General features: G+C 41.5%; 1 protein-coding gene across 7 annotated transcripts in view; it reads left to right on the forward strand.

The window, feature by feature from the left end:
• Positions 1-24,273, forward strand: part of KCNIP1 (potassium voltage-gated channel interacting protein 1) — a 561,481-nt gene that overhangs the window by 503,452 nt on the left and 33,756 nt on the right. For all 7 annotated transcript variants that reach the window (XM_050962844.1, XM_050962840.1, XM_050962841.1 and 4 more), the window contains one exon: positions 14,245-14,369. In XM_050962844.1, the coding sequence (XP_050818801.1) occupies positions 14,268-14,369 (102 nt within the window). In that variant the 5' untranslated portion in view covers positions 14,245-14,267. The remainder of the gene's footprint in view (positions 1-14,244; positions 14,370-24,273) is intronic.

The following is a 24,273-nucleotide window of genomic DNA, read 5'->3' on the forward strand; positions in this document are numbered from 1 at the left end:
CCACCACTATTTTGATGACACTCAGCCGTGTATCTCCTGGCCAAGATAGAAAGAGCCAGCTAAGTTTCTACCATTAAATGAGTAAAGCAACTTGAGCAGTCGATGTGCTTTGTGGTTGCATCATCTTTCGGTGAAATGCGTCCACTGCTTCCCAAATTGGTTCTCATTCATGGAGTTCTTTTGGACTCTTAAGTGCTGTTGGATTCCCAAGTAGCAGCAAAGTTTCAAACTGCTTTTTATCATCTGTGACGAGCTAAGCCTTACGTCACCAATTCAGGCCTTTCCAGAGTCACCTCCAGGTTAGACTGTAACAATAAACTCTACTTGGAGTTATCCCTGAGGTATTCTGAGACTTCAGTTAGTGCACAATGCAGTGGGCTATGTACCCAGTGGAATGGGTTGTTCTCAGAACATTACAGCTAGGTTCTGTTAACTGTACTGGCTCCCCATCTGTTTCCTAGTGCAATTCATGATGCAGGTTCCGATCTATAAAGCTCTCTATGGTATGAAACATGGCTAGCCTGGGGTATTGCCTTTGTATCATGGTGCATAGGAATACTAAGGTATTTCTGCTGCCAGTCCCTAGATGTGCCATCTTTGAGGATTGGAAGATGAGGTGTTTTCAGTAGCGGTGTTTGATCCTCAAGGGTGCACTGCTTCACAAGAGTTCACTGACTGTGGCATGGCTTGAAACATTTTTATTCAAGATTTTGCACTATTAGGGACAACCACTCGGTCACTTATTTTCGTTGGTTACAGTGACCATGACGGGGGGCTGTTTATGCAACCTGTTGTGGCACTGGATCTGAGTCTAACATCTGCCACATATCCAAGTGATGTTGAAACTGATGGGTCTATTTATTTATTGAGTGTATCTTTACCCAGAACATTGGGTTAGGCATTCTTTCATAGTTTGCAAAATAAGTAAATAAACATACTTTAATATTTAATCCCAACAGGGTTTTTGAAAGCAGTGGTATCTTATTTTCAGACTTAGTGGTATATTATCTGCCCTCTAGTGCTAGAAGTAGTGTATTACTGAATGTTTTTCTATTTCATGGATACTGCCTGTCATGGTAACTGATTGTTCTGTTTGACCTGGAAATATGTAGGCAAGTGTCTGATGTGCATTACATTTTTAAGAAATTAAAATTAATTGAAAACGAAAATTCAAGAAATGGCTTTTTGTCTAATATGACAGTTGAACATTTTTCTTTTCTTGTAGGACAGAATATAGAACCCCTAATTCCAGTGGCACTGAAAGATTTGTGGGGAAAGATGAAATATTGGACCCACTCCTACTCACTTGGAAATCAATGGAATTTTTTTTCCTTTGATGTCAGTGGGAGTAGAATTGTGCCCTTCTGTCATTTCTTGTGTATAAACAGCGAGTTCCATTTGTGCTTGAAAAAATCTCTTTTCTCCCACGATGAAATGATATATTTTATCAGGATGTCTATGGATGTGTACACAGGTTGACAATTTGATGTTATCTTGGCTCTTGCAGAAAGAGGCTTGTCAAGGTTTTTTCCCCACTTTGAACTTTAGAATACAAGAAGTGGGGACCTGCATGAACACTTCTAAGCCTAATTACTAGCTTAGGGCTGGTACGCTGCCACCAGCCAGAATTTAGTGTCTGGCACACTTTCTGTTCCCCCAAAACCTTCCCTGGGGAACCCAGACCCAAACCTCTTGGGTCTTAAAACAAGGAGAAATTAACTATCCCCCTCCTTTTTCCCCCAGACTTTCCCCTCCCTGGGTTGCCTTGAGAGGCTTCACACCGATCCAAACTCCTTGGATCTTAAAACAAGGAAAAAATCAATCAGGTTCTTAAAAAGAGAGCTTTTAATTAAAGAAAGAAAAGGTAAAAATTATCTCTGTAAAATCAGGATGGAAAATGCTTTACAGGGTACTCAGATTCATATAGACCAGAGAGACCGTCCCTCGGCCTTAGATTCAAAGTTACAGCAAACAGTGGTAAAAATCCTTCCAGCAAAAGAACCATTTACAAGTTGAGAAAACAAACATAAGCCTAATCCGCCTTGCCTGGCTATTACTTACAATTTTGAAACAAGAAAGACTGATTCAGAAAGATTAGGAAAGCCTGGAATGATGTCCTGTCCCTCTCAATCCCAAGGGCGAACAATGAACAAAAAACAAAAAACACAAACAAAGACTTCCCTCCACCAAGATTTGAAAGTACCTTGTCCCCCTATTGGTCCTCTGGTCAGGTGTCAGCCAGGTTTACTGAGCTTCCTAACCCTTTACAGGTAAAAGAGACATTAACCTTAACCATCTGTTTATGACAAGGCTTAAATCACACTCTTCTGATACTGGAAGTTTACAAAAATGTAAATTCCACCAGTGTCGTTTACAATGGTAAAATTCACTTTCAGAGACTCATTTTCAAGGGGATCTAGGTAAGGAAATGCTCAAATTTTAAAGGTAATAAAGGTATAATTAGAATAAATATAAGGGATTATAAATCAGATCTGAAAAACCCACCCTATTAAATAATTTCTAAACTGTGTATTTAGTTAAAATATCATGCTTGGGCTATTTTAAGGAAAACTCCGTCTCCCTTCTCAAGCAAACAGCAAAAGCAAATAGAATGCAATAATTTTCACTAGCAGCAATCCATAAAACATTCATGCTTATGTAACAGTGTTACGGTTTTTATTCTTTGTAAAGTAAAGCCACTATTTATTCAGTCTGAGTTATGAAAAAATACATATACCAAAAATTACAGTCTTGACCAGAAAGAAAGTCTCTCCTTACCCCATCCACCAGGTTAATAATGCCATCTCCTGTCTCTTACAGACAAAGGCCTGTAAAAACCAATAAGCTTCCCAATATGTCCTGATGGTTAGTAGGCTCTAGGTCCTTTCCATTAAGAGGAAAAGCAAATTCCAGAGTGGAAGGTACTGCTGCCAATCCCACCTATTTAAACCAGTTTGCTCTTAGCAGCTGAAATTAGTTAAGGTGCTGAAGCTATGGCATGGCATGAGGATCTTTCAGGGTGACAGGACTCAGTTACGTTTCTAGATGTAATTTGTTAGTGGTTTTGATGACTACAGATCAAATTGGTCTAAGAAAATAAAACCTAGATAGAGCTACTATGATACAGGTATATAACAGGTTGGAAAACTACTCCTAGAGAGTAGTTATCAGTGGTTCAGTCAAGCTGGAAGAGCAGAACAAGAGGGGTCCCACAGGGATCAGTTTTGGGTCCTGTTCTGCTCAATATCTTCATCAATGATTTAGATAATGACATAAAGTTTGCGGATGATATCACCCTGGGAGAGGTTGCAAGTGCTTTGGAGGATAGGATTATAATTCAAAATGAATGGACAAACTGGAGAAATGGTCTGAAGTAAATAGGATGAAATTCAATACAGACAAATGCAAAGTACTCCATTTAGGGGAGGGATAGCTCAGTGGTTTGAGCATTGGCCAGCTCAACCCAGGGTTGTGAGTTCAATTGTTGAGGGGGCCATTTAGGGATCTGGGGCAAAAATCTGGCTGGTGATTGGTCCTGGAGTGTTGTGTCCGCTTCTGGGTGCTACATTTCAGGAAAGATGTGGACAAATTGGAGACAGTCCAGAGGAGAACAATACATTCAATAAAAGATCTAAAAAATATGACCTATGAGGAAAGATAGACAAAATTGGGTTTGCTCAGTCTGGAGAAGAGAAAACTGCAGGGGGAGAGATACTTTTTCAAGTACATAAAAGGTTGTTACAAGGAGAGGGGAGAAAATTGTTCACTTTAATCTCTGAGGATAGGACAATAAGCAATGGGCTTAAATTGCAGCAAAGTCAGTTTAGATTGGACATTAGGAAAAACTTCCTAACTGTAAGGGTGGTTAAGCATTAGAACAAATTGCCTAGAATCTCCATTATTGGGAGTTTTTAAGAACAGGCTAGACAAACACCTGTCAGGAATAGTCTAGTTATTACTTAGTCCTGCCTTGAGTGCCAGGGACTTGAATAGATGACCTCTCGAGGTCCCTTCCAGTCCTACAATTCCAGAGCTGGCTCTAGGCACCAGCAAACCAAGCACGTGCTTGGGGCCACACAATTTCAGGAGTGGCATTCCAGCCATCTTTTTTTTCTTTTTTTCTTTGCTTGGAGTGGCAAAAAACCTAGAGCCGGCCGTGTACACCTCTATGATTCTATAAAGGAACAAATGCAGATCAGAGAGAACAGTTGTAATGTGTGTTCTCTGCAAGAAAAACTGCTAAGCAAATGGACAATCACATTCTACACTTAGTGGAGTTTCCAGCTTGTCTGTAGAAATAGCTCCATATAGAATTCATTGTAGTAGTTCAATGTAGAAGTGTCAAAGGCACAGATCACTGCTGCAAGATCTAGATCCAAAAGAAAAAGCTAGCAACATTAATCACTAAGCACAAGTGGAGGAAACATACTGCTTAGTTACTATGGTTGTCTGCCTCTCCAGCAGCTGCTGAGGGCCCCAACAGGAACTCCAGGTTGAGAAATTAAATAAAACTGGCTGTTCAAGGACAATTTTCAAACAGAATAAGAGGCAGATTTCTCTAAATTAAGAATTATCCACCCTGTTGTATTAGTTAGTGTTCACTTAAGTAAGTGAGAGACCTAGCTTCCAGACTAAAAACTGGAGGGTTGTGTTAGGTAGGCTTCAAACTAGGTAGCGAGGGAGGGAGAGCTTTCATCTCACACCAAATATCTGGCTTCTATTTCCAATTATAATTAACAAGATGATCTACAAATAAGATGTCTACAATGAACAGAGAACTACTTTATCAAAGAGCTATAGCTAAACACACATGTAAAGAGCATGATTAAAAGTTATGAATTACAGTGCTTCTGAATTATGATCCATATCTAGCTAGTTTTATTTAAAATTCTAGAATGATTCTTACTGGTGGAATGTTCATAATGGTGAATGCAGTAAGTTTGCATGGGCAAAACATAAAAGGAAAGAGGTGATAACGAAGGCAGTAGGAAATGGTAGCAATGGAAAGCAAAGAAAAAGCGCCAAGTTTCAGTTTCAAATAGCCTAGAGTGTCATCACAATTCCTGGACCAACTACTATGACGTTCAGAGTCATGGGGAACAGTACTTTGAGTATTTCTACTTTGTGGTGACACATACAGCTAAATATGGATTCTCAAATACATCAGGTACAGGAAGTAGAAGAGAACTATGAGCCAGGAAATAGAAAATCCACCCAGAGAAGAACCATCCAGGATGTATTCTTACCCATAATGAGGAACTGGCTGAGAATCTGAGAGAACACAGTGACCACAAATTCCTGTCAAGAGACAGTATTAAGAAATGGATTCAATGAACACTTTAAAGAGTAAGAATTCAGTAGACTATTCTACAGACAGGGCCAGTGCAAAGATGTTTTGCACCCTAGGCGAAACTTCCACCTTGCACCCTTCTCCCCACCCCGCACACCTGCCCTGATGCACCCCGACCCCCGCAGCAGCTCCCCCACTCCACCCTGAGGTGCCCCCCTTGCGGCAGCTCCCCACCCTCTGCCCTGAGGCACCCCCCCACCCCAGCTCACCCCTGCTCTGCACAAGAGCACCCCAAGCACGCTGTCACTGCTTCACTTCTTCCACCTCCCAGGCTTGCGGTACCTAAGCTGATTGGCGTTGCAAGCCTGGGAGGCAGGAGAAGTGAAGCAGCTCACCCCTGCACCGCCTCCTCCCCGAGCACACCATGGCTGCTTCACTTCTCCTGCCTCCCCGGCTTGTGGTGCCAATCAGCTTAGGTACCGCAAGCCTGGGAGGCGGGAGAAGTGAAGCAGCCACGGCGTGCTCGGGGAGGAGGCGGGGCAGGTGTGAGCTGCTTCACTTCTCCTGCTTCCCAGGCTTGCGACGCCTATCAGCTTAGGTACTGCAAGCCTGGGAGGCAGGAGAAGTGAAGCTGCCATGACGTGCTCAGGGAGGAGGTGGGGCAGGGGTGAGCTGGGGAGGGGAGTTCCCCTGCATGCGGCCCCCCCGTTACTTGCTGCAGGAGGCCCTCCCTGTGCTCCCCTGCCGCAGCTCCCTCCGCCTAAATGCCGGCGGCGACTGGGGCGGCCAAAGATTCGCTGCTGAAGAAAATGGCACCCCACCCCAAATCCCAGTGCCCTAGACGACCGCTTAGGCCACTTAAATGGTTGCACTGGCCCTGTCTAGGCCCCCAACAAATACTTGTGTGTGTGTGTGTGTGTATCCCTGAAGCTAAGTATATGTGTAGGTACAAAAGTGAAGCGGTCAGGTGCTATAAGAGGACATATTAAATTCCATGAGTGTGGTGGATGACTGGAGCATGTTCAAACAAACATGAGAATTAAATTGCAAGAAATTGTGTTACCACTGAAAAACATGAAACCAAAAGTGGCCAGTATGGCTTCATGAGCAATTTATTGAAGACCTAGAAGTTCGAAAAAAGCTGTACTACAAAGGGACAAAGTTGGAAAGAACCAGACTAGCCTAGGTTAGTTAGTTAATCAAGACTTGTATGGAAAACATAAGGACTAAAAAAGAAGCACATTTAGTTAATGCTAACCTAATGAAATAAGGAGAACAAGTAAGGCTTTTACAATTCCATTTGGAGAGAAGGTAGGCCCAATGAGGAGAGGGACCCACACCAGTGACACGTCCAAAATGGATGAACTACTTGCTTGTTAAATTCTTATTTTAACCACAAAAAATAAAAATAAATATATGGGCAATTAGGAAGGAAGGAAAACTGTCGATATAGCTGCAGTTCTAAAAATAAGGTATGGGAATGAATGGGAAAGATGAATAAATCATCAACTCTGCATGATAGATATCTCTGGGCTAACAAAATAATTAGCTAATGACATTATTAAACCACTGGCAATTATTTATTTATTTAAAAGTCCTGAATAACCAGTGATACACTAGAGGATTTGAAAAGAGCAACTGCGTTACTGAACTTTTTATTTTTAAAAACATCACTCCTGGCATTTAGTCTCCAGTAGCACGATGGAATAAATATTGAGAGAACCTTGTGAGACACTCTTATATTCACACATCACTAAAAAGTGAGATTCAGCGTAAAAAAAAATGCAGCTTTGTACATCTGAGGGTCGAAAAAAACCCATTTCTATACACAGAGATGTACTTGAAAAGCTCTGAGTCTGGAAAAGACTGAGCTGATGTGTAATAGTGGATAGCAAATTGGAGGAGATTGCAATATACTTGATAAAGACAATGTGATTTTTAGACTATGTGCAGGAGCATTGTATCACAAATAAGGATATTGAGATTACCGTGACCAGATTCAGGAAAATGTCGATTAACCTGGAATAAAATGAAGGAATAGAGGCCTGGAGAAACTGGCAGAAATGACTGAAAGAAACTAAGTGATGACTAAAAAAAGCTGTGAAAACACTCCAAGAATTTTGGAATATAAACAATGAAGGCCAAATTCTGTCCTTGAATACTCATTTTGCAGCTTGTTAGGGCACTGTTGCCCTCCCTGGGTTCTTGTCACATTGTCAGCAGACATAAAACAGATGGTCAGAGTCCAAAGTGCGGGCAATGCAATGTCTATTGGACTTAACAAGGAAGCATAACCACATCTCTGTACACCAATAGAGCTTTTCCTTTTCCCCTCCTCCTTCTTAGCAGACTTAATTATACTGATAGTGCCCGCCCCTGGTACCACCCCTTACAATTTATGGTCATGTTCCATTTTGGAGGGTCTCGAGTCCGGAGGTTTCAGTACCACCTCTTTTGTACCCCATGGGAGGGGTAGGGAGTTAGGTTGTGTCCTGGCCAAGGCTACTTTTCTTTTGGCTTTTAGTGTTTCTTAAACCTCGCCCCTCCCAACTGGTTGTTTGATCTTGTCTTGGGAAATGAGTGGATGCAGTTGTATATTAAACTCCCACCATATATCCAGCAACATTTTAGCTCTATTTCTTAATTTTTTTTAGTACTAAAAAACCCATCTGGTTGTAGGCAGAAGCAACACACAGTGTCCTTGTTCCTCGTTCACATATGTTGATAAGGATATTGATAAGGCACAAACAATTATATTTGAAAAACCTCAAAATTCTATCTCGGGCAAATAAACAGGCCTAAATACTATACTACCATCACTAACACGGCTTTTATTGGATGGCTGCATAGAAGCGCACAGCACCCCTACAGATCTTTAAAAGCTACAGGTGGAGATAGCTATGAAAAATGGGATCCAACTGAGAAGAGTTCAAATGTAAATATCAGATGTATATCAGAAAAAAATTCCTAATTGTGAGATCCATTGGAGTGGGGAATAGTTACTCACACGGGGAGTGTTTGGAGACTACATCATTTGGTCCTTCAAAAACCAGACCAGACAACAGTTTTGAAGTGACAAAAGGAAAATAACGCAGTAGGTCTTTTCTATCTCTGCTGTATACAGTGTGATTCTGTGAAATGATGTTTGTTGTCCTGTCGGAATGACACCTTGTTGGTGTGTAGTAGGTTGAACCCAAATGTTCAAATCCTCACCAAAGGAGAAGTGGACTATTATATTATTAGGATATAGCACATACTTTGGATAGATTTTACTATGAGAATTATTGTCTGCCATTTTCAGAATGTATGTATTTGAAAATAGTTGATTCTATTTCTTTGTGGCCATCTTCTTGGTCACATTTGTTTTGGTTAAGTTTCTAAATGCTTCCTGAAGGAAAGGATCATAGAAATTATAGAAATACAGGGCTGAAATGGATCTCAAGAGGTCATCTAATACAGGATGAGTAAGTAGAATGTGAAAGGGATAGCTTATACTGTCTTCATCATAGACTCGAGTGAAAGATCCCGATTCCTGAATGTAGAAAATAATGTGCTTTTAAAAGGATAGATTCTTATTTTCTCTAACCTTAGTCCTGGAATTTGTTTAAAAAAAAAAGTTTAGAGAAGTTAAGCAACAGAAATGCAGGGGACTGGACTAGATGACCTCTTGAGGTCCCTTCCAGTTCTATCATTTCTTAGCATAGGGAGTGGAGAAAGTTGTTATATACACAGGGCCAGCTCCAGGCACCAGTGAAGGAAGCAGGTGCTTGGGGTGGCCAATGGAAAGGGGTCCCTCAGTCCATCTCTTCCTGTTTGAGCTGCTACTGAAGTGCCACCAAAGAGGAAGAAAGGGAGCGAAGGACCCGCTGCCGAATTGCTGCTGAAGAATGAAGTGGCGCGATTAAGCTGCCACTGAAGTGCTGCCTATTGACTTTCTTTCTTTCTTTCTTTCTTTCGCTTCATCACTTGGAGCGGCAAAAAACCTGGAGTCGGCCCTGTATATACAACAAAAGTCTGCCTGACTTTTAATAAGAAAAAACCTCTGGGGCCAAAGGTTGTAAACTGGAAAGAATCTGTGCATGCAGGACAGGCTGAAATAGATGAATGACACTCTGATATTCCCATTGAATGAGGCTCGGGTTTATCAAAATCTAGCATGCCACTACTGAAATATTGTGTTTACCAAGTATTTTTTGATATGGGAACATTTTTAATAGCTGGGCTGCTGGTATTCCTTCTTCAGTTCATACAAAATATGGCTGCATAAGCAAAATAAATACGTTTAATACCCAGGCCTTGAGACCTTATTCGTTTAAAACAAACATGCGACTGCAAATGTACTTTTGCATAAGTAAATTCTGCCAGATCTTTCCCTTTAATTGTTGTTTGTTATTTTTAGAATATTAATACCAAATGCTCATTTAGGAATCTGATTGTTTAACAATGGAAAAACCAGTGATACTGTGAATAGGTAATTTTACAAATAGAATCAGTCTTCCAAAAAGAATAAATCAACCTGAAAATTGCTTTCCAATGAGCCTGCCTTAAATCTTGCTGAAGTCATTTACAGCTGTGCCAAGGGGTTGTAAAAAGATACCATATTGACTTCATAGCATTTTTTCACTTCTTTTGCAAAAATGTAAATGACAACACAAGGTGTGAAACAACAGGGAATTGGATCCATTGAGACTAACTTCTATTGCCAGTAAATTTATCATTCCTTTGACTTTCAATGTTTGTTTTATTATTTCATTGGGAATCAAAATGAGATTTGCAAATGATATTAAGTGTAGGATTTTTTAGTTTTATTCTTGAGGAAGATTGGCACTAGATTTAGTTTTCATAATTTTCTGGTACATTCCTAGTTCTCCATTAGTTCTGAAAAATAATTCAGGGTACGGTAATTGTATTTATACAGTTCTCTAATATCCTAGGATGCACATCATCTAATTTGCATATTTTCAAATAATGTTCATAAAGCACTGTTTATAGAACTGTTTTACTGTCTATACTGTATACAGAGCTGCTCATCCTGTTCCTTTGTCTGATATAGTAGTCTATAGCACACCCCTACTGGTACCCCATCTTGTGATTTAACAGTTAGCACTTTGATCCATAAGCATTCCAGGTTCTGTCCTTCTGAATTGTCAGTTACCCTAAAGCAGAGTCTGGAGAACCAACGTGGGAGAAGCGTATTCCACAAGTGAGAGCCCCTTGCGGAAAATACCTACAGCCTCTCATTTAAATCAAAGGGCCTGAGTTCAAACACCTCATTGGATTGTAGCACTGCCTGTCATGGAGTAAGACATGCAAGATCTCGGAGATGCAAGAAAAAAATATTTTTCAAAGTCAAGTTGAATTAGTCAAATCCTCATTGGGCAAAAGTAGAGTCAAATTAATTGTTTGTACTTATCTTCCACCTGCATTTTTCACCTAGATTCTACATTGATCGACACTATAAATACCTTAGATTAGATCAAGCCAATAGGCAATACTACCAAAATGTTGACCCATGAGACATCACAGAAGAGTGTGTGGAAGGTGAGCAATGCTAAGGGAGATAAGTTCAGAGAATGTGAATTCAGTAAGGGAGAGAATGAGCAATGCTTAATCCTAAATATTGTCTTTGTGCTGCACAGTTTATTAAAACATGGGAGGGGGGACACAGCTGATGGTGACAGTACACGCTGGGTGGTTGTACTGAGCAGGAGAGAACCTGGAAATGTTTGGGCAGATTGAAAATGTAAAGTTTTCAATTTAATTTATTTCAAGGCAAATTATACATTTTACTTATGAGAAATCATGTTTAGACTAGAGGTGGGTCTCCCTAGTTTGGATCCATTGATGACTGATATTCTCTTTCTTTCTGTTTTCCATTTATCTTCTCCTTCCCTCTGTAAGACCTTTTTCTCTACCACACTCCTTTTTTCCCTCCCTCCTTCCTCCCCCATATTCCACCCTTTCATCTTGGGACATCTTCCTCCCCACCCATCCTTTTTTCAAAGATCCCTGTCTTTCTCCTCATCTCACAGTCATTCTTTTTTACTTTCTTCTCCAGCCCCCTACTCTTCCTTCTAACAATATCTCTTTCTTCCAGACTCTCTCCTCTCCGTCGTCTTTAGTGGTGTTTCTTCGTTCTTCTCCTTTCCAGGACTCTGTCTCCCTTTGCTGATGGTCCCAACCTCTTTCCCCTTCACTATTTCATCCACTTCTGCAGACCGTTGCTCTCTGCTCACAGTTTCCTTTTTGCTACTGCCTCTCGTTTTTCTAGTTCACTAATCAAATATGCTGTTCTCGATCTAACTAACCTTATAACTGATTCCCTTTGCCTTTACTCCCTGTCAGTCACTGAGGATCCCTTTGACAAGATGTTTCCCTCTGCTGTAGCATTACAATTAAAATTATCTGAAGCTGAGTGCTAAAAATCCCCATTAGACAAATTTTGTCACTATGTGCAGTGGCATTCATCTTAATTAATCTACACAATCCCAAAAAATGATAATCATATCTGGAAGCATACTGGTGACCAGCCTGAAATTTCTTCTGCTGAACAAACATTGTGGAGGTGCTGTGTGTGTTTGGGGATGGGGGAGAAGAACTTGGCTATTGATTATACATATTTCATAACAACACGGACTGGTGATGTGATTGTCAGACTTCAGATTCAGATTGATTACTAGATCCATGCAGTGTGAACACTCAGTTAATGGAAAAAGAAGGAAAGAGGAAAACACCGTAGAGATATTCAAATTCCTTTTTTCCAGTCAGGAATAAGAATATTCTACTTTGTGGCATCTAGTGACCTGTAGAAATAACTAATGAGAGGGAGAGTCTTGTAGTGCTTCCTGTATCAAAATGCACAGTCTCTTTGATATGGCTTTTCAAAGTTCATTCAAGTCCATGCCCCCTCATTTTGGCAGGACTGATTTTATTATTGCTGATGCATGAGTGAGTGTCAAGTCTGATAGCATTTAAAAACTCCCCATATCAGTTCGTTCCACTACTGAGCTGTTTGAAGAGTTATACATATACCAATGTTTAGGCTAAATTTTCTCTGCTGTACCTTAAGCCTATTTCTTATTACCCTGTTTTTATTGACTAGGAGTATGTGTATGTCTCGACTAGAATCACAGGGTGTTATTGCAGCTCAGGTACACATACCTGAGCTAGCTTTAATCTTGCTAGTTTGGGTCCCAGAGCAGTGAAGCTGTGGCAGCATGCATTTAGCGCAGGCTACACAAGCCTCTGCAGAACCTTGGGTAATTACCCATGGGGCTAGCTCACACTGAAGTGTGTGCCACTGTAGCTTCTCTATTCCATGACATGAGCTTGCTAGATTAAAGCTAGTTTGGGTATGTCTACGCAAATTGCTATCATGCCCGATAATTCCACTACAGATGTACGCTAAGACTCGTGGTCCAAGAGAAGAGTAGGTTAAAAACAAATAGTCAAAGCTTACTTGATCTTTTCCGTAGATGCCATTAACCCAGCCATTAAAACTATGTGTACATACTATTATAGTGGGAAAGCTATGAAAAGCATAGTTAAAAGCATTGGATCACCCCTACTGTGCATTTTCTGTAATGATCTGCTGTTGATAGCTTAGACTGGAGATGGGCCCACACTCCAAAATTTGGACCTGGATTTGATACTTTAAAATTCAGCACCCACAGATTCTGACTTCTGAAGAACACAGACATAGAGGGTGAAAAGATTCCCCCATGCTCTGAGGCCAGTTTAAATTCACAAGGAATCTAATGCATAGGATAAATGTCCAGCAAGGTTTAAAGGGCCGATCTCTCCTCGAAGCTCCAGTGTAGACCAGGAGAATTTTCCTTCTCAAACTCACATTTGACAATTAGTTTATCATTTCCCTGTGCATTTGGGCAGGAATCAACTATAATTCACATAGTAACCCAACTGATTTTTACAGGTTGTGAACTGAGTAGTTTTGCCATAAGTGTGTATGACAGTCATTGAAGGTCTAGTATATATGACATTTTTCTGAAGGTGAGTTCATACTGGAAGTGCTCACTGACCTTTATCCCATAGAGGAGGTGTGGGTTCATGGCTTAGGGAGGATTAAGGCTTTTGGGACAGCTGTGATGAATAGTCACATCTGACTTCAGGAGTATCTTTGATAATCTCAGACTGGCATACAGTAACCATCTGTTCATATCTATGCTTTTTTGGCACTGCTAGTGAAATGAGATTTCTATAATTTACAAGTCACATGGGAGGGTTTGGGTGGAAGGATGTATGTATGTGTCCAAATCCATGTACTTTCACAAGAAAATTTTATACCAAATGCACATGGGCACTTCACAGCTTACCTATTTCCCCCAAAAGGCCATGTAAGCTTAGGGCCAAATTCCTCCTGGACATAGCCCCATTGGACTTAACCTGAATTACACCTGGAATGAATGTGATCCATAATGTCCTTAACACTCCAAGCTCTTTTGATAATGTACAAAAGAGAGAGAGAGGGTTTCTTTCTGTTTCCACTCAGTGTAATGTCATGTATTTGTATTATACATTTAAGCATGTCTGCCCTGTCACTTACCACTGATGCTTGCATGCTCTTCTTTAAGACTAGCACCCTAGAAGGATTACTCCTTTAAATCGTGCAGGTATTTAAACAGATAACTTCCACCATTCTTTAGTGGAACTGTGATTAGCTACTTGTCCTCCTAGTCATGTCATCAATTTCTGCCCTGGGAGCAGGATACTAAATATTTACCTCTTAATAAGGAATTTGGGGTATTGCTGTACTCTTTAGTTTTAATTTTACTTTTAAAGGATTGAAACCAGTTGTATAGAGAAACTCCATGTTAGTTTTTCTCTCTTCTTTTTGTTCTCGAGATACATCACTATTCCAGTTATTTGACCTGTCCATCGCTTTGATATAGCAAAGGTAGCAATCAAAGTAAACATTTCCATGTCTTTTCTTTTAGATAAAATTGAAGATGAATTAGAAATGACCACGGTGTGCTATCGTCCAGAAGGACTGGACCAGCTTGAAGCACAAACCAATTTCACAAAGAGGGAACTTCAAGTGCTTTACAGAGGATTTAAAAATGTAAGAACCAAAGCATTGCAATGAATTGGCTAGTGTATATTTCACCACCACCCCTCTGCTGTACAATATCCAAACTACTCACCTGTGTTCCATAGCTTTTATCCTGGTAACAATGATACAGAGATTCATTTTGGAGGCTTGGCCTTTTGAAGCAGGAGGATCTGAGTTCTAACCCTCTTATTGCCACAGCGAAATATACATGAATAAAGCCTTATAAATATTTTTTCTTGGCATCATAATCTGCTTTAAACTAGAGTTGAATGAATATTCATCACCTGATTTACTCAGCAAATTTAGTTGGTTTGTCCTGATTCACATAGCAATTTCCTCAAATGCACTTGTAGGTTGAAATTACCTCACAATATTTTTTTCTCACATTTTTTTTAACTCTTTGGATTGATCACAAAGATTTTGCTTTAATAAGTTCCTGATATTAAAAACAGCTCTCTTGGTTAGTTGTTACATACGCTTGAATGCCATTTATAGGTCCCTACCAAATTCACAGTCCATTTTGATCAATTTCATGGTCATGAGATTTTAAAAATTGTAAATTTCATGATTTCGGCTATTTAAATGTAAAATTTCACAGTGTTGTAATTGTAGGGATCCTGACCTAAAAAGGAATTGTGGAGTAGTCACAAGGTTATTGTAGGGAGGGTTGTGGTCCTGCTTTCCTTACTTCTGCACTGCTGATGGTGGCAACCCGGCCTTCAGAGCTGGGCAGCTGAAAAGCAGTGGCTGGTGGCCAGGAGCCCAGCTCTGAAGGCAGAGCCGCCACCAGCAGCAGTGCAGAAGTAAGGATGGCATGGTATGGTACTTCTGCGCTGCTGCCTGCAGAGCTGGGCCTTCAGTCAGCAGCCACCATTCTCTGGCCACCCAACTCTGAAGGCAGTGCAGAAGTAAGGGTGGCAGTACTGTGAACCTCCTAAAATAACCTTGCAACCCTCCTCCCCGCAACTCCCTTTTGGTTCAGGACCCCCAATTTGAGAAATGCTAATCTACCTCGTGAAATCTGTATAGTATAAGGTAAAAGAACACAAAGGACCAAATTTCATGGGGGGAGACCAGATTTCACAGTCCATGATGCATTTTTCATGGTCATTAATTTGGCAGGCCCTACCCATATACTAACACAGTATTAACTATTTGAATATATATCAACGTTTCTCTTGTATAGGCAGGGCTGCCCGGCGGGGTGGGGGAGGAAGTGGGGCAGGGGCCCCGTGAGTCACTCCAGGTTTTCGGTAGCACTTCAGCAGTGGGCCCTTCATTCGCTCCAGGTCTTCGGCGGCGGGTCCTTCATTGCAGCGGAAGACTCGGAGTGAGAGAAGGACCTGCCACTGAAGTGCTGCCAAAGCCTCGGAGTGCCACCTGGTGAGTACAAGCGCCGCAAGCAGCGGAAAAAAAAAAGCCGCTATTGGCGACACTTAGGCTGCTCTACCGCCGCCGCTTCATTCTTCAGCGGCAATTCGGCGGTGGGTCCTTCCCTCCGAGAGGGACTCACCACTGAAATTCCGCCAAAGACCCGACCGTGCCCCAGGCCCCCTAAATCCTCTGGGCAGTCCTGTGTATAGGTCATAACTGTGACGGTGGAGCCAGGCAGCTCTCCCACCCCCTGCTGTGTCAAATACTGCCCTATCTCATTACAAATATCCTGTCCAGTGCTAAGAGATCACACAGGCAAGCTTGATAATCTCTTTCCTCAAGTATTAACTAGAGCAGTGGTTCCCAAACTTGTTCCTTTGCTTCTGCAGGGAAAGCCCCTGGCGAGCTGGGCCAGTTTGTGTACCTGCCGCGTCTGCAGGTTTGGCCAATCACAGCTCCCAGTGGCCGCGATTCGCTGCTCCAGGCCAATGGAAGCTGCTGGAAGCGGCGAGGGCCAAGGGGCTTACTGGCCGCCACTTCCGGCAGCTCCCATTGGCCCTGAGCAGCGAACCGTGGCCAATGGGAGCCGTAATGGGCCAAACCTGCGGACGCAGCAGGTACACAAACTGGCCCAGCCCACCAGGGGTTTTCCCTGCACAAGCAGCAGAACAAGTTTGGGAACCACTGAATTAGAGTAACACTTTGTTAGTGGAGTACTCGCAGACAGTAAAAACAAGATGTGCAGGCCCAGGAGAAAATGCATTTTTAAATCCAAATGAATACTCTGAGCTTTTTTTGACATAATGCCACCACAGCTCTGTGAAGAAAACTTTGTCTACACATAGATCTCCCCTGATTCCAGCCATCTGCATAGCTACACTGGTACACCCCCTTCATGTGGCTTAGTGTTATTTGCACTGTTGATATTTACACCAGGGTTTGGCAGAGGTGAGATCCACTAGTGCAAATCACAGCTTTACCATTGTAAACCCATAGTGTTGATGGGTAAAGTTGCATTAGTGGCTGGCGCTGGAGCAGATCCCCAGAAACCTGAAGTACAGCAATCATACTCATACTAAGATTCTACATATGCAAGGTTAATCAATGGTAGATGTTGTTAGCACGTTACATACATTAGTAGGTTGTTTTAATGACCATTATAAGCATATTAGTAGAAGGTATTGTAGATGGTTATAAGCCATGGCTGGTAAGCAAAGTTTTGGACTCTCTAATAATTATTCAATTATGCATTAACACATCTATTAATAATTTATTAACTGTAAGTAGGACTTTCACCTTAATATAAAAGATAACTGTTCTGTCTCTCTGTGCCCCATTCATGTTATCTCTGCTCTCCTCTACCCACATACATGCCCACGAAGTCTCACACTTTCTCTGCTCATTTGATTCAGGATGCAATCAGATTCACTTATGATAAAGTACATCAAATGTCTTCACCAAACAGATATGTTCTTTATATTATAAAGTAAATTTCACTCTATACGGATCATATATTTTCATTAAAATTTCTCCTTTCATAGAGTGTTTTGCCATATATTTGCCACAGGAAGTAAATGTCTTTTGCATGTGTATTTCCCTCTTCTCTATCCATGCGTGTTTACTTTTTTTAATATATAGCATACCTTCGTAATATGTTGATTTTCTGGGACAGAGTTGGCTGAATTATTAGTTGTCTCATTTAGTTGAGTTTTCAAAGAAAAAAATATAGCTCTTCATAAATTTCACATGCAGCATATACGCAATGGGCCATATGCTGTGGTAACTTACACTCTACCCATTCTAATTGATTTAAGTGGAAAATCTGTCAGTAGTATCTCCTAACCTGCCTATCCCATGGAAATTCCAGTTTGTAAGCCCTGGCTGCTGGCCCATGAAAGCTCTGTGAGACTGACCCCAATCTCGTAGATCAGTGATGCTCAGATTACAGTGGTTCAGGAGCTAAATTACTGATCAACATTACCCAAAAGAGCCACGGTAGTGTGAATTCATTGTTTCATTTACTGTAGTATTATATATTCATATTTAGACAGTATAATGGGAAATATTTAGTGTGTTGGTGTGTGTGTATATAGATAGATATAGATATATATTATTCTCACAGCAAAATGACTGACCAAGTATTATTTTATGAGCTACATCTGGTTAATAACATAGTAAAAGCATTCTCATTGGTTGTTAACTTAGACTGGTTAATCATTTAAATCACACAGTATTTTAATATCGTGTTGAAAAGAGCTGCAGGAGACACATTAAAGAGCCGCTTGCACCTCACAAACCTCAATCTGAGTTACACCGTGTTAGATTCTTGTTACCAAAGGTAATCCCATAGAAGTCAAGCACTATTCCACTGCTAAGTATTACTCTCAGGAGCAAAGGTTTGTGGAATCAGGCTCTGAGTCTGCCTAGCTACAGAGGCAGCCCCCATTTTGAGGAAGAACCTAACCCCAACCTACAATTGCAGAATTCTGTTTGTGGGTGGAATCTGTCTGTCCACAGCCCACTGGCTGCATTCTAACTTGTGAATTCTGTTGAAATCAAACCTGGGCTGGATGGTGCTCTGAGCAAGTGGCAGGGCCGGCCCACAACATTTTGGCATTTGACGTGGGGAGCTCAAATGATGCCCTCCAAACCCTCTCACTTGGGCCAAAACTTTGAAAGGTGTCAATTCTGCCTTCTTCCTGTTCTACTTCTCTCATGGTACTGCTCAGCTACCTACCACAATAAAGAAAAACTAACAACTTAAATGCCTTGTTCAAAAAGTTTAAGTAACACTTAACTTTCAAATGCCTGAACAGCAAATGTAACTTTTCTTGTCTGCATAGTAAACACTGGCATTTTTATCTGTTTGAATAATCAAAATGATGTTTTCCGTGCCTTCTTGGTTGCGAAGATTTGAACTGCTTCCTGAAGGTTCACAGTCTGGGCCAGCTCATGCTCTATTGAGATGGTTGCAAGGCTACCCAGCCTGTCCTGTGTCGTTGTGGAGTGTAGATGTGTTTTTATTAACTTCAGCTTGGAGAAGCTGCGTTCTCCACTGGCAACTGTTATAGGAAGTGTTAGAAGTATGCACAGAACAACAAAAGCATTTGGAAAGAGAGTGGTCATTTTATTTGTGCACATATATTCCAGAACAGCCTTTGGAGTTGATCCTGCTGAAATGTATCTTGAATGGATTTCAGTTCATCACCTAAATCACTCGCATCAATATCATGCATGTTATCATGTGTCAACACTGTCTCTAGTGCCCTGCACTGCTGGTGTAGGTCTTCAAGTGTAGTGAGGAGTTTTGGAATATCATACAACATCCCAAATATACTGCTGTATTCCTTGAGCTGCATGAAACATTCTTCAACTGACTGTATTGCACAATCTAGCACCTGGTTAAAGAATTCAACTTTGAATTGTTGTTTGGGGTCTCTTATGGGATTATCCCGTGCCTCGTAATCAAAATGTTGTCTTCTTTGATGACACTTGTATTCTTGAATGTGTGAAGTTCCTCTGCCAACTTCTATGCACTCTTCAGAACATTTTGAAATCCCTCATCTGACCGATAAGACTGTAGGTATGACTTTGCTTTGTCCAGTTGTTCCATTGCTCCAGATATATCAAGGTCAATGCCTTGGAGTCTCTTGCTTACAACATTTATTTCAAACGGTATGTCATGCCACAACACTAAGCCACATAGAAATTTGAAGTTATGTATGTTTCTGGTGATTCCATTTTCCTCTGCCACTGTTCTCCCACGAACAGTTCCTGTCATAGCATTATCCTCCATAATGGAAACTATGGCATCATCTATCTTCCCCATTTGGTGTTTGATAGGCTTTATCGCCTCCACTCGACTTTTCCATCATGGGGCACTCAGTGGTTTCAGTGTCAGAGAGCATGTTCCCAGATGTTGCTTCAAAATTTGCCATTGATGAGTTGATGCAGAGAAAACATACATAGATGCTTTGAATTACATTAAAAAATTCAGCAGCCTCACTAGAAGCTGATGCTGCATCACTGACCACCAAGTTCAATGAATGAGAACTGCATGGGACTAAAAAAGCTCGAGGGTTTAACTCTCGGATCCGTGTCTGCACTCCTCTGTTCTTTCCTCTCATGTTGGCACCATTATCGTAGCCCTGACCTCTCATGTCAGCTATCACAATTCCCGTATCTTCCAGCTTTTTAAGAAACACATTTGTCATACCAGCTCCTGTAGTATCATCAATGTCAATACATTCTAGAAAATGCTCTCCAACAGTCTCCATTGCAGGGATGTTTTCACTAGGTTCTGTTGTTGTTACAAAATGCACCATTAAAGTTATTTTTTCCGTATGGCTGATGTCAGGTGTGCAGTCCAGAATAAGAGTAATATCTTGCTGACTTTAGATCTGCCCCAGTCTTCTGTTTGACTTTTGTTGCCAATAACTGTATAATCTCAGTTTGAATTGTTTTTCCAAGGTACTGGTGTGTGTACATTTCTTGGGTGGTGACTTTTCTTAGATGATCCTGGAGTACAGCATCAAACTCAGCCATCAGCTCCACAATTTTAAGGAAGTTTCCATTGTTTGGCACATACAGCTGATCTGAAGTGCCATGCAGTCCTAGGTTTTTGGGTAGCAAGCATTCTCACAATGGCAATGAGCCTTTTAGAACATTTTGCCAGTAAAGAGACTGATGCAATCTTTTCTTGATGCTGATCATCTATGGTGGCCTTTAACCTTAGTCTCATCGCAAGCTCTTTCCACCTATGGAATGCTCTCTGGTGATTTGCTGCCTTCTCATGACATGCCAGATTTCTAGCCAGATTTTTCCAAGTCCTTTGTTCCTGTAGAACCCAATATGGCTGGAACATTAGACTGGAAGAGTTTGCAACAAAAGCAGTATACAGCATTCTGGGTTTTTGAATACACATAAGCCATGGCCTCTCCACTTTGTCACCATTGGGGATTTCATGCTAGTGATGTGTTGGATGGAAACTTCTATTTTCATTGTCTTTGGGGAACATGAAGTTTTTCACTTGCTGTGGTCCATGCAATACAAGAAAGTCCCTCAGGCTACTGCTCAAGTGGAACCACAGTCCTGGATCACCTAGACTTAAGGAACTAAACTCAGCAGCAGCCATTTCTTGCGTCTCCACCACACTTTTCTCTGATCTACACTTTTCTTCAGGAATGTGCATGGTTACATCCATTTGAGATGGAGATATGGATGCTGCTGCAGCTGCCAGGTCACCTGCACTCTGACTAACTGGAAGATCAGGCATCTCCTCACCACTCACGTCCTCACTGAGGCCGAAAGCCTCACCATGAACATTTGTGTCTATGTATCTCAGGAGAGCGCCTTCCTGCTTAGATAGAAAAGCTCCCTTTGCTTTCTTTCTTTTTCTGAATGCTGCCCCAGAGGGGCGTTTTCTTCGTTCGCTCATGATTGCTGTTCTGTTCCAGCTATAGTGGCTCTCAACACTCAGTTGAAGGGAAAAAATAAGCAGGCTGGTAGCAGGGCCTGAATGAGGGAAGATATCCATGTCTTAAGGGCCTAACTGGCTCCTACTACTTCAGTTGACTGCCTGTTCTCTTCAAGTGGGTTCAAGGAAGCAGCAGGAAACAGGATGCTCCCTGAGAAGCTGGTGTTAATCAGTCCAGGCTCTTGGGGGTGCTAGACAGGTACATAAGAGGCTCCTCCTCCTCTCTGTCCCTGCAGCTCCTGCTGCTTTCTGTTATTCCCTCTGACCTTTTCTCCTGCCTGCCTTTTATGTCTCTTGTGCCATCCCTCCTCCAGCACAGCACTCCACCATCTCTGTGCATCTAGAGCAGAGAGAATACATATGCACCAGCAGCAGACACAATTTTCTACACTCTGGGTCCTAGTGGTGCCCCCTCCCCAGTCTGGCACCTGAGGCGGCCTCCTCAGTTTGCCTCATGGTAAGGCCAACCCTGCCAAGGGGTGCTGTGCAAGCTGCCTCACCCCAGCACTTGCCCTAAGAGGCACATGTACCTGACAAACCAGTATGAACCACAGTTGCTCCAGAGGGTGGGGAAGCAAGTTACTGAACTGTTACTTGAAAAGATGCAGTTCACTTCTTCCACCCCAGCTGGACAGCTTGTGTAGGATTCATTGGGCCAAAATGACATCAGTTCCTGCCCATTTGAATGCAGGGAGAATATTAAAGGTTGGAGAGGGGAGGTGTACTCTACAACAGACCCAAGATCTGAGTGATAAGATGTAAAGTAAACCCATATTTCCCTGCTCAGCTGAGCAAGCCAAAGACAGAACCTAGCCTTCAATTTCTCTGTGTAATTTTTTCCCTATTAAATGTATGTTTTACTTCGTTCTAAATACATTACAAAACACTTTTTCCTGTATTGGCCACAGGAGATCAGGAATTGCTGTATACCTCTAAGGTCTCTGAAATACCTTGTTATATTGGCTGCAAAATCTGTGTGTGTTCAATTTCACTGAATTTTATTGCTTATCAGTGTAAGCGATTGGGCCACGTGCACTGTAAAATGGACAGGTACTGCAAATTTCAGCATGGCAGCACTGTCAATGCATCTGATTCTTGGCCCTGACACTTCTGTGTACAGAGACTAATTGTGCTATTGTTCTGCAATATGGAGAAATTACCACTCTGGGCAAAAATAATGATTAGCAAGTTCATTTAATCAGTGACTTAGCCCATTTTCTAAGTTCAGCATCATTGAAGCTCTTGCTATTAATTCACATTGCCAACACAATCATGTTTTGCTCCAGGACAAAGCAATATTAGGACAAAGCAATATTAATGGTATGTTTTTCTTCTGCTAAGCACTCAGTGTGCTTAAAGTATTAATATGTTGTGTTTCAGACAAAACAAAAGGGCAGCTTTAGAGATTTCAATAGATCATCACTGCAATGGGATGGGTAATTATACACGGCAGGCGCACTGACTCAGCTGTTCCCCTATTTCCTGTAGCTTTTAGCCATCTGTTTTTTGTGATGGTGTTATAGTGCCATCTGGAGATTCAAATCCCCAGTGGACATATGGTCACTTTTCTATATCTTGCTTATGCTTATTCGCTTTTCTTGGATGATTGTGGTGGTCCTGCTTAATTTACATGATGGCACCTAGCTGTTATGATGATGGACGCTTTACAAGTGCATATAATGGGCCAGATTGTCTGCTACATCCAGTTTAAACTGGGTGAAGTAAATGGATGTAGAGGACTATCAAGAAGTGACACACGGATACCCTGCTTGACCCTAAATCCATTTTAGAGCATCCTGAGGGCTGCTCTAACCTGAGCCACTTTATTACCCTCGACCTCTCCAAGCTCATCATCAGAAGCAAAATCTCCACAGGCCAGGACCCAACAACTTAAAGTAGCACCAGACACTGCCAGAATAACAGATACAAAGCCCCCTGCAGCCATATCTCCATTCCTATGATTTCTTTCTTTTTTTGTTCAAAAATGTACATGCCATTATTTTCATCCTACAAATATAATTTTAAAACAGCTTAAAAAGGTAGGAACTGATCAGTTGTCATTCTACCTTTTATAATTGTAAATGCTTCTCTGAAGATTCTCCTCTAACCTGTTCCTTTTCCACAATAGATTAACAATCTTGGCTTGATAAAAGCCCCAGCCTGCCACTAGCCCCCTTTGTGATCGACATGCTGCTGTGAAAGACTGTAAAGACTAGAAACTGCTGCTATGGGTGCTTACTATGTCACTGCTTCTATAAGAAGCAGCTTGTGCTGTGACAGCAGTTCTGGCCTGCATGCATGATTACACTTTCTGAATTCCCACATGATTATTTTTTGCTTCTGAAACTCCATCTGGAAGCTGTGTAAGGCTTTGAATCAAACCTTGAGGAATGCTTCAGGAAGGCATTGTTGCCATTGATCATCCTGTTTCAGCTTTCTGTAACTGGATTGTGTTCAGATGCGTACGCTAGTGCCAATTCATTTTCACTTAATTGATCACAATTTTGTTTTCTAAGAGCCAAATAATGCTCAAGAGTCTTCATTAGTGCTTCAACGTGACTTTATCAAGCTGACTCAAAAGATGTAGCTCTTGTGAAACAAAGCAGGTATACCCCATGCTCAGTTTAAATTCCACAGTAGGCAGCAAAAGTTTACCTACTCAAGAATAATTTCAGCACTTTGGTTCTTGCTGAAAGGAATTGATGTTCCAGATATTCTATCAGGTGCAGGATATTTACACTGGTCTGAGTATGAAAGTACAGGTGGGTTTGTTAGGGAGAGGGATAGCTCAGTGGTTTGACACTGGCCTGCTAAACCCAGGGTTGTGAGTTCAGTGTTTGAGAGGGCCACTTAGGGATCTGGGGCAAAATCAGTACTTGGTCCTGCTAGTGAAGGCAGAGGGGCTGGACTCAATGACCTCTTGGGGTCCCTTCCAGTTCTAGGAGATAGGATATCTCCACAATTATTTTTTTTTCATACTTTTGCCACATTTCTACACAACCTGTGGTGTGCAGCAAGGATACATTCTCTGTCAACCATCAACTAGATATTAAGACTTGCCTC

This window comes from Gopherus flavomarginatus, chromosome 7, assembly GCF_025201925.1.
Source record: "Gopherus flavomarginatus isolate rGopFla2 chromosome 7, rGopFla2.mat.asm, whole genome shotgun sequence".
NCBI lineage: Eukaryota > Metazoa > Chordata > Testudines > Testudinidae > Gopherus > Gopherus flavomarginatus.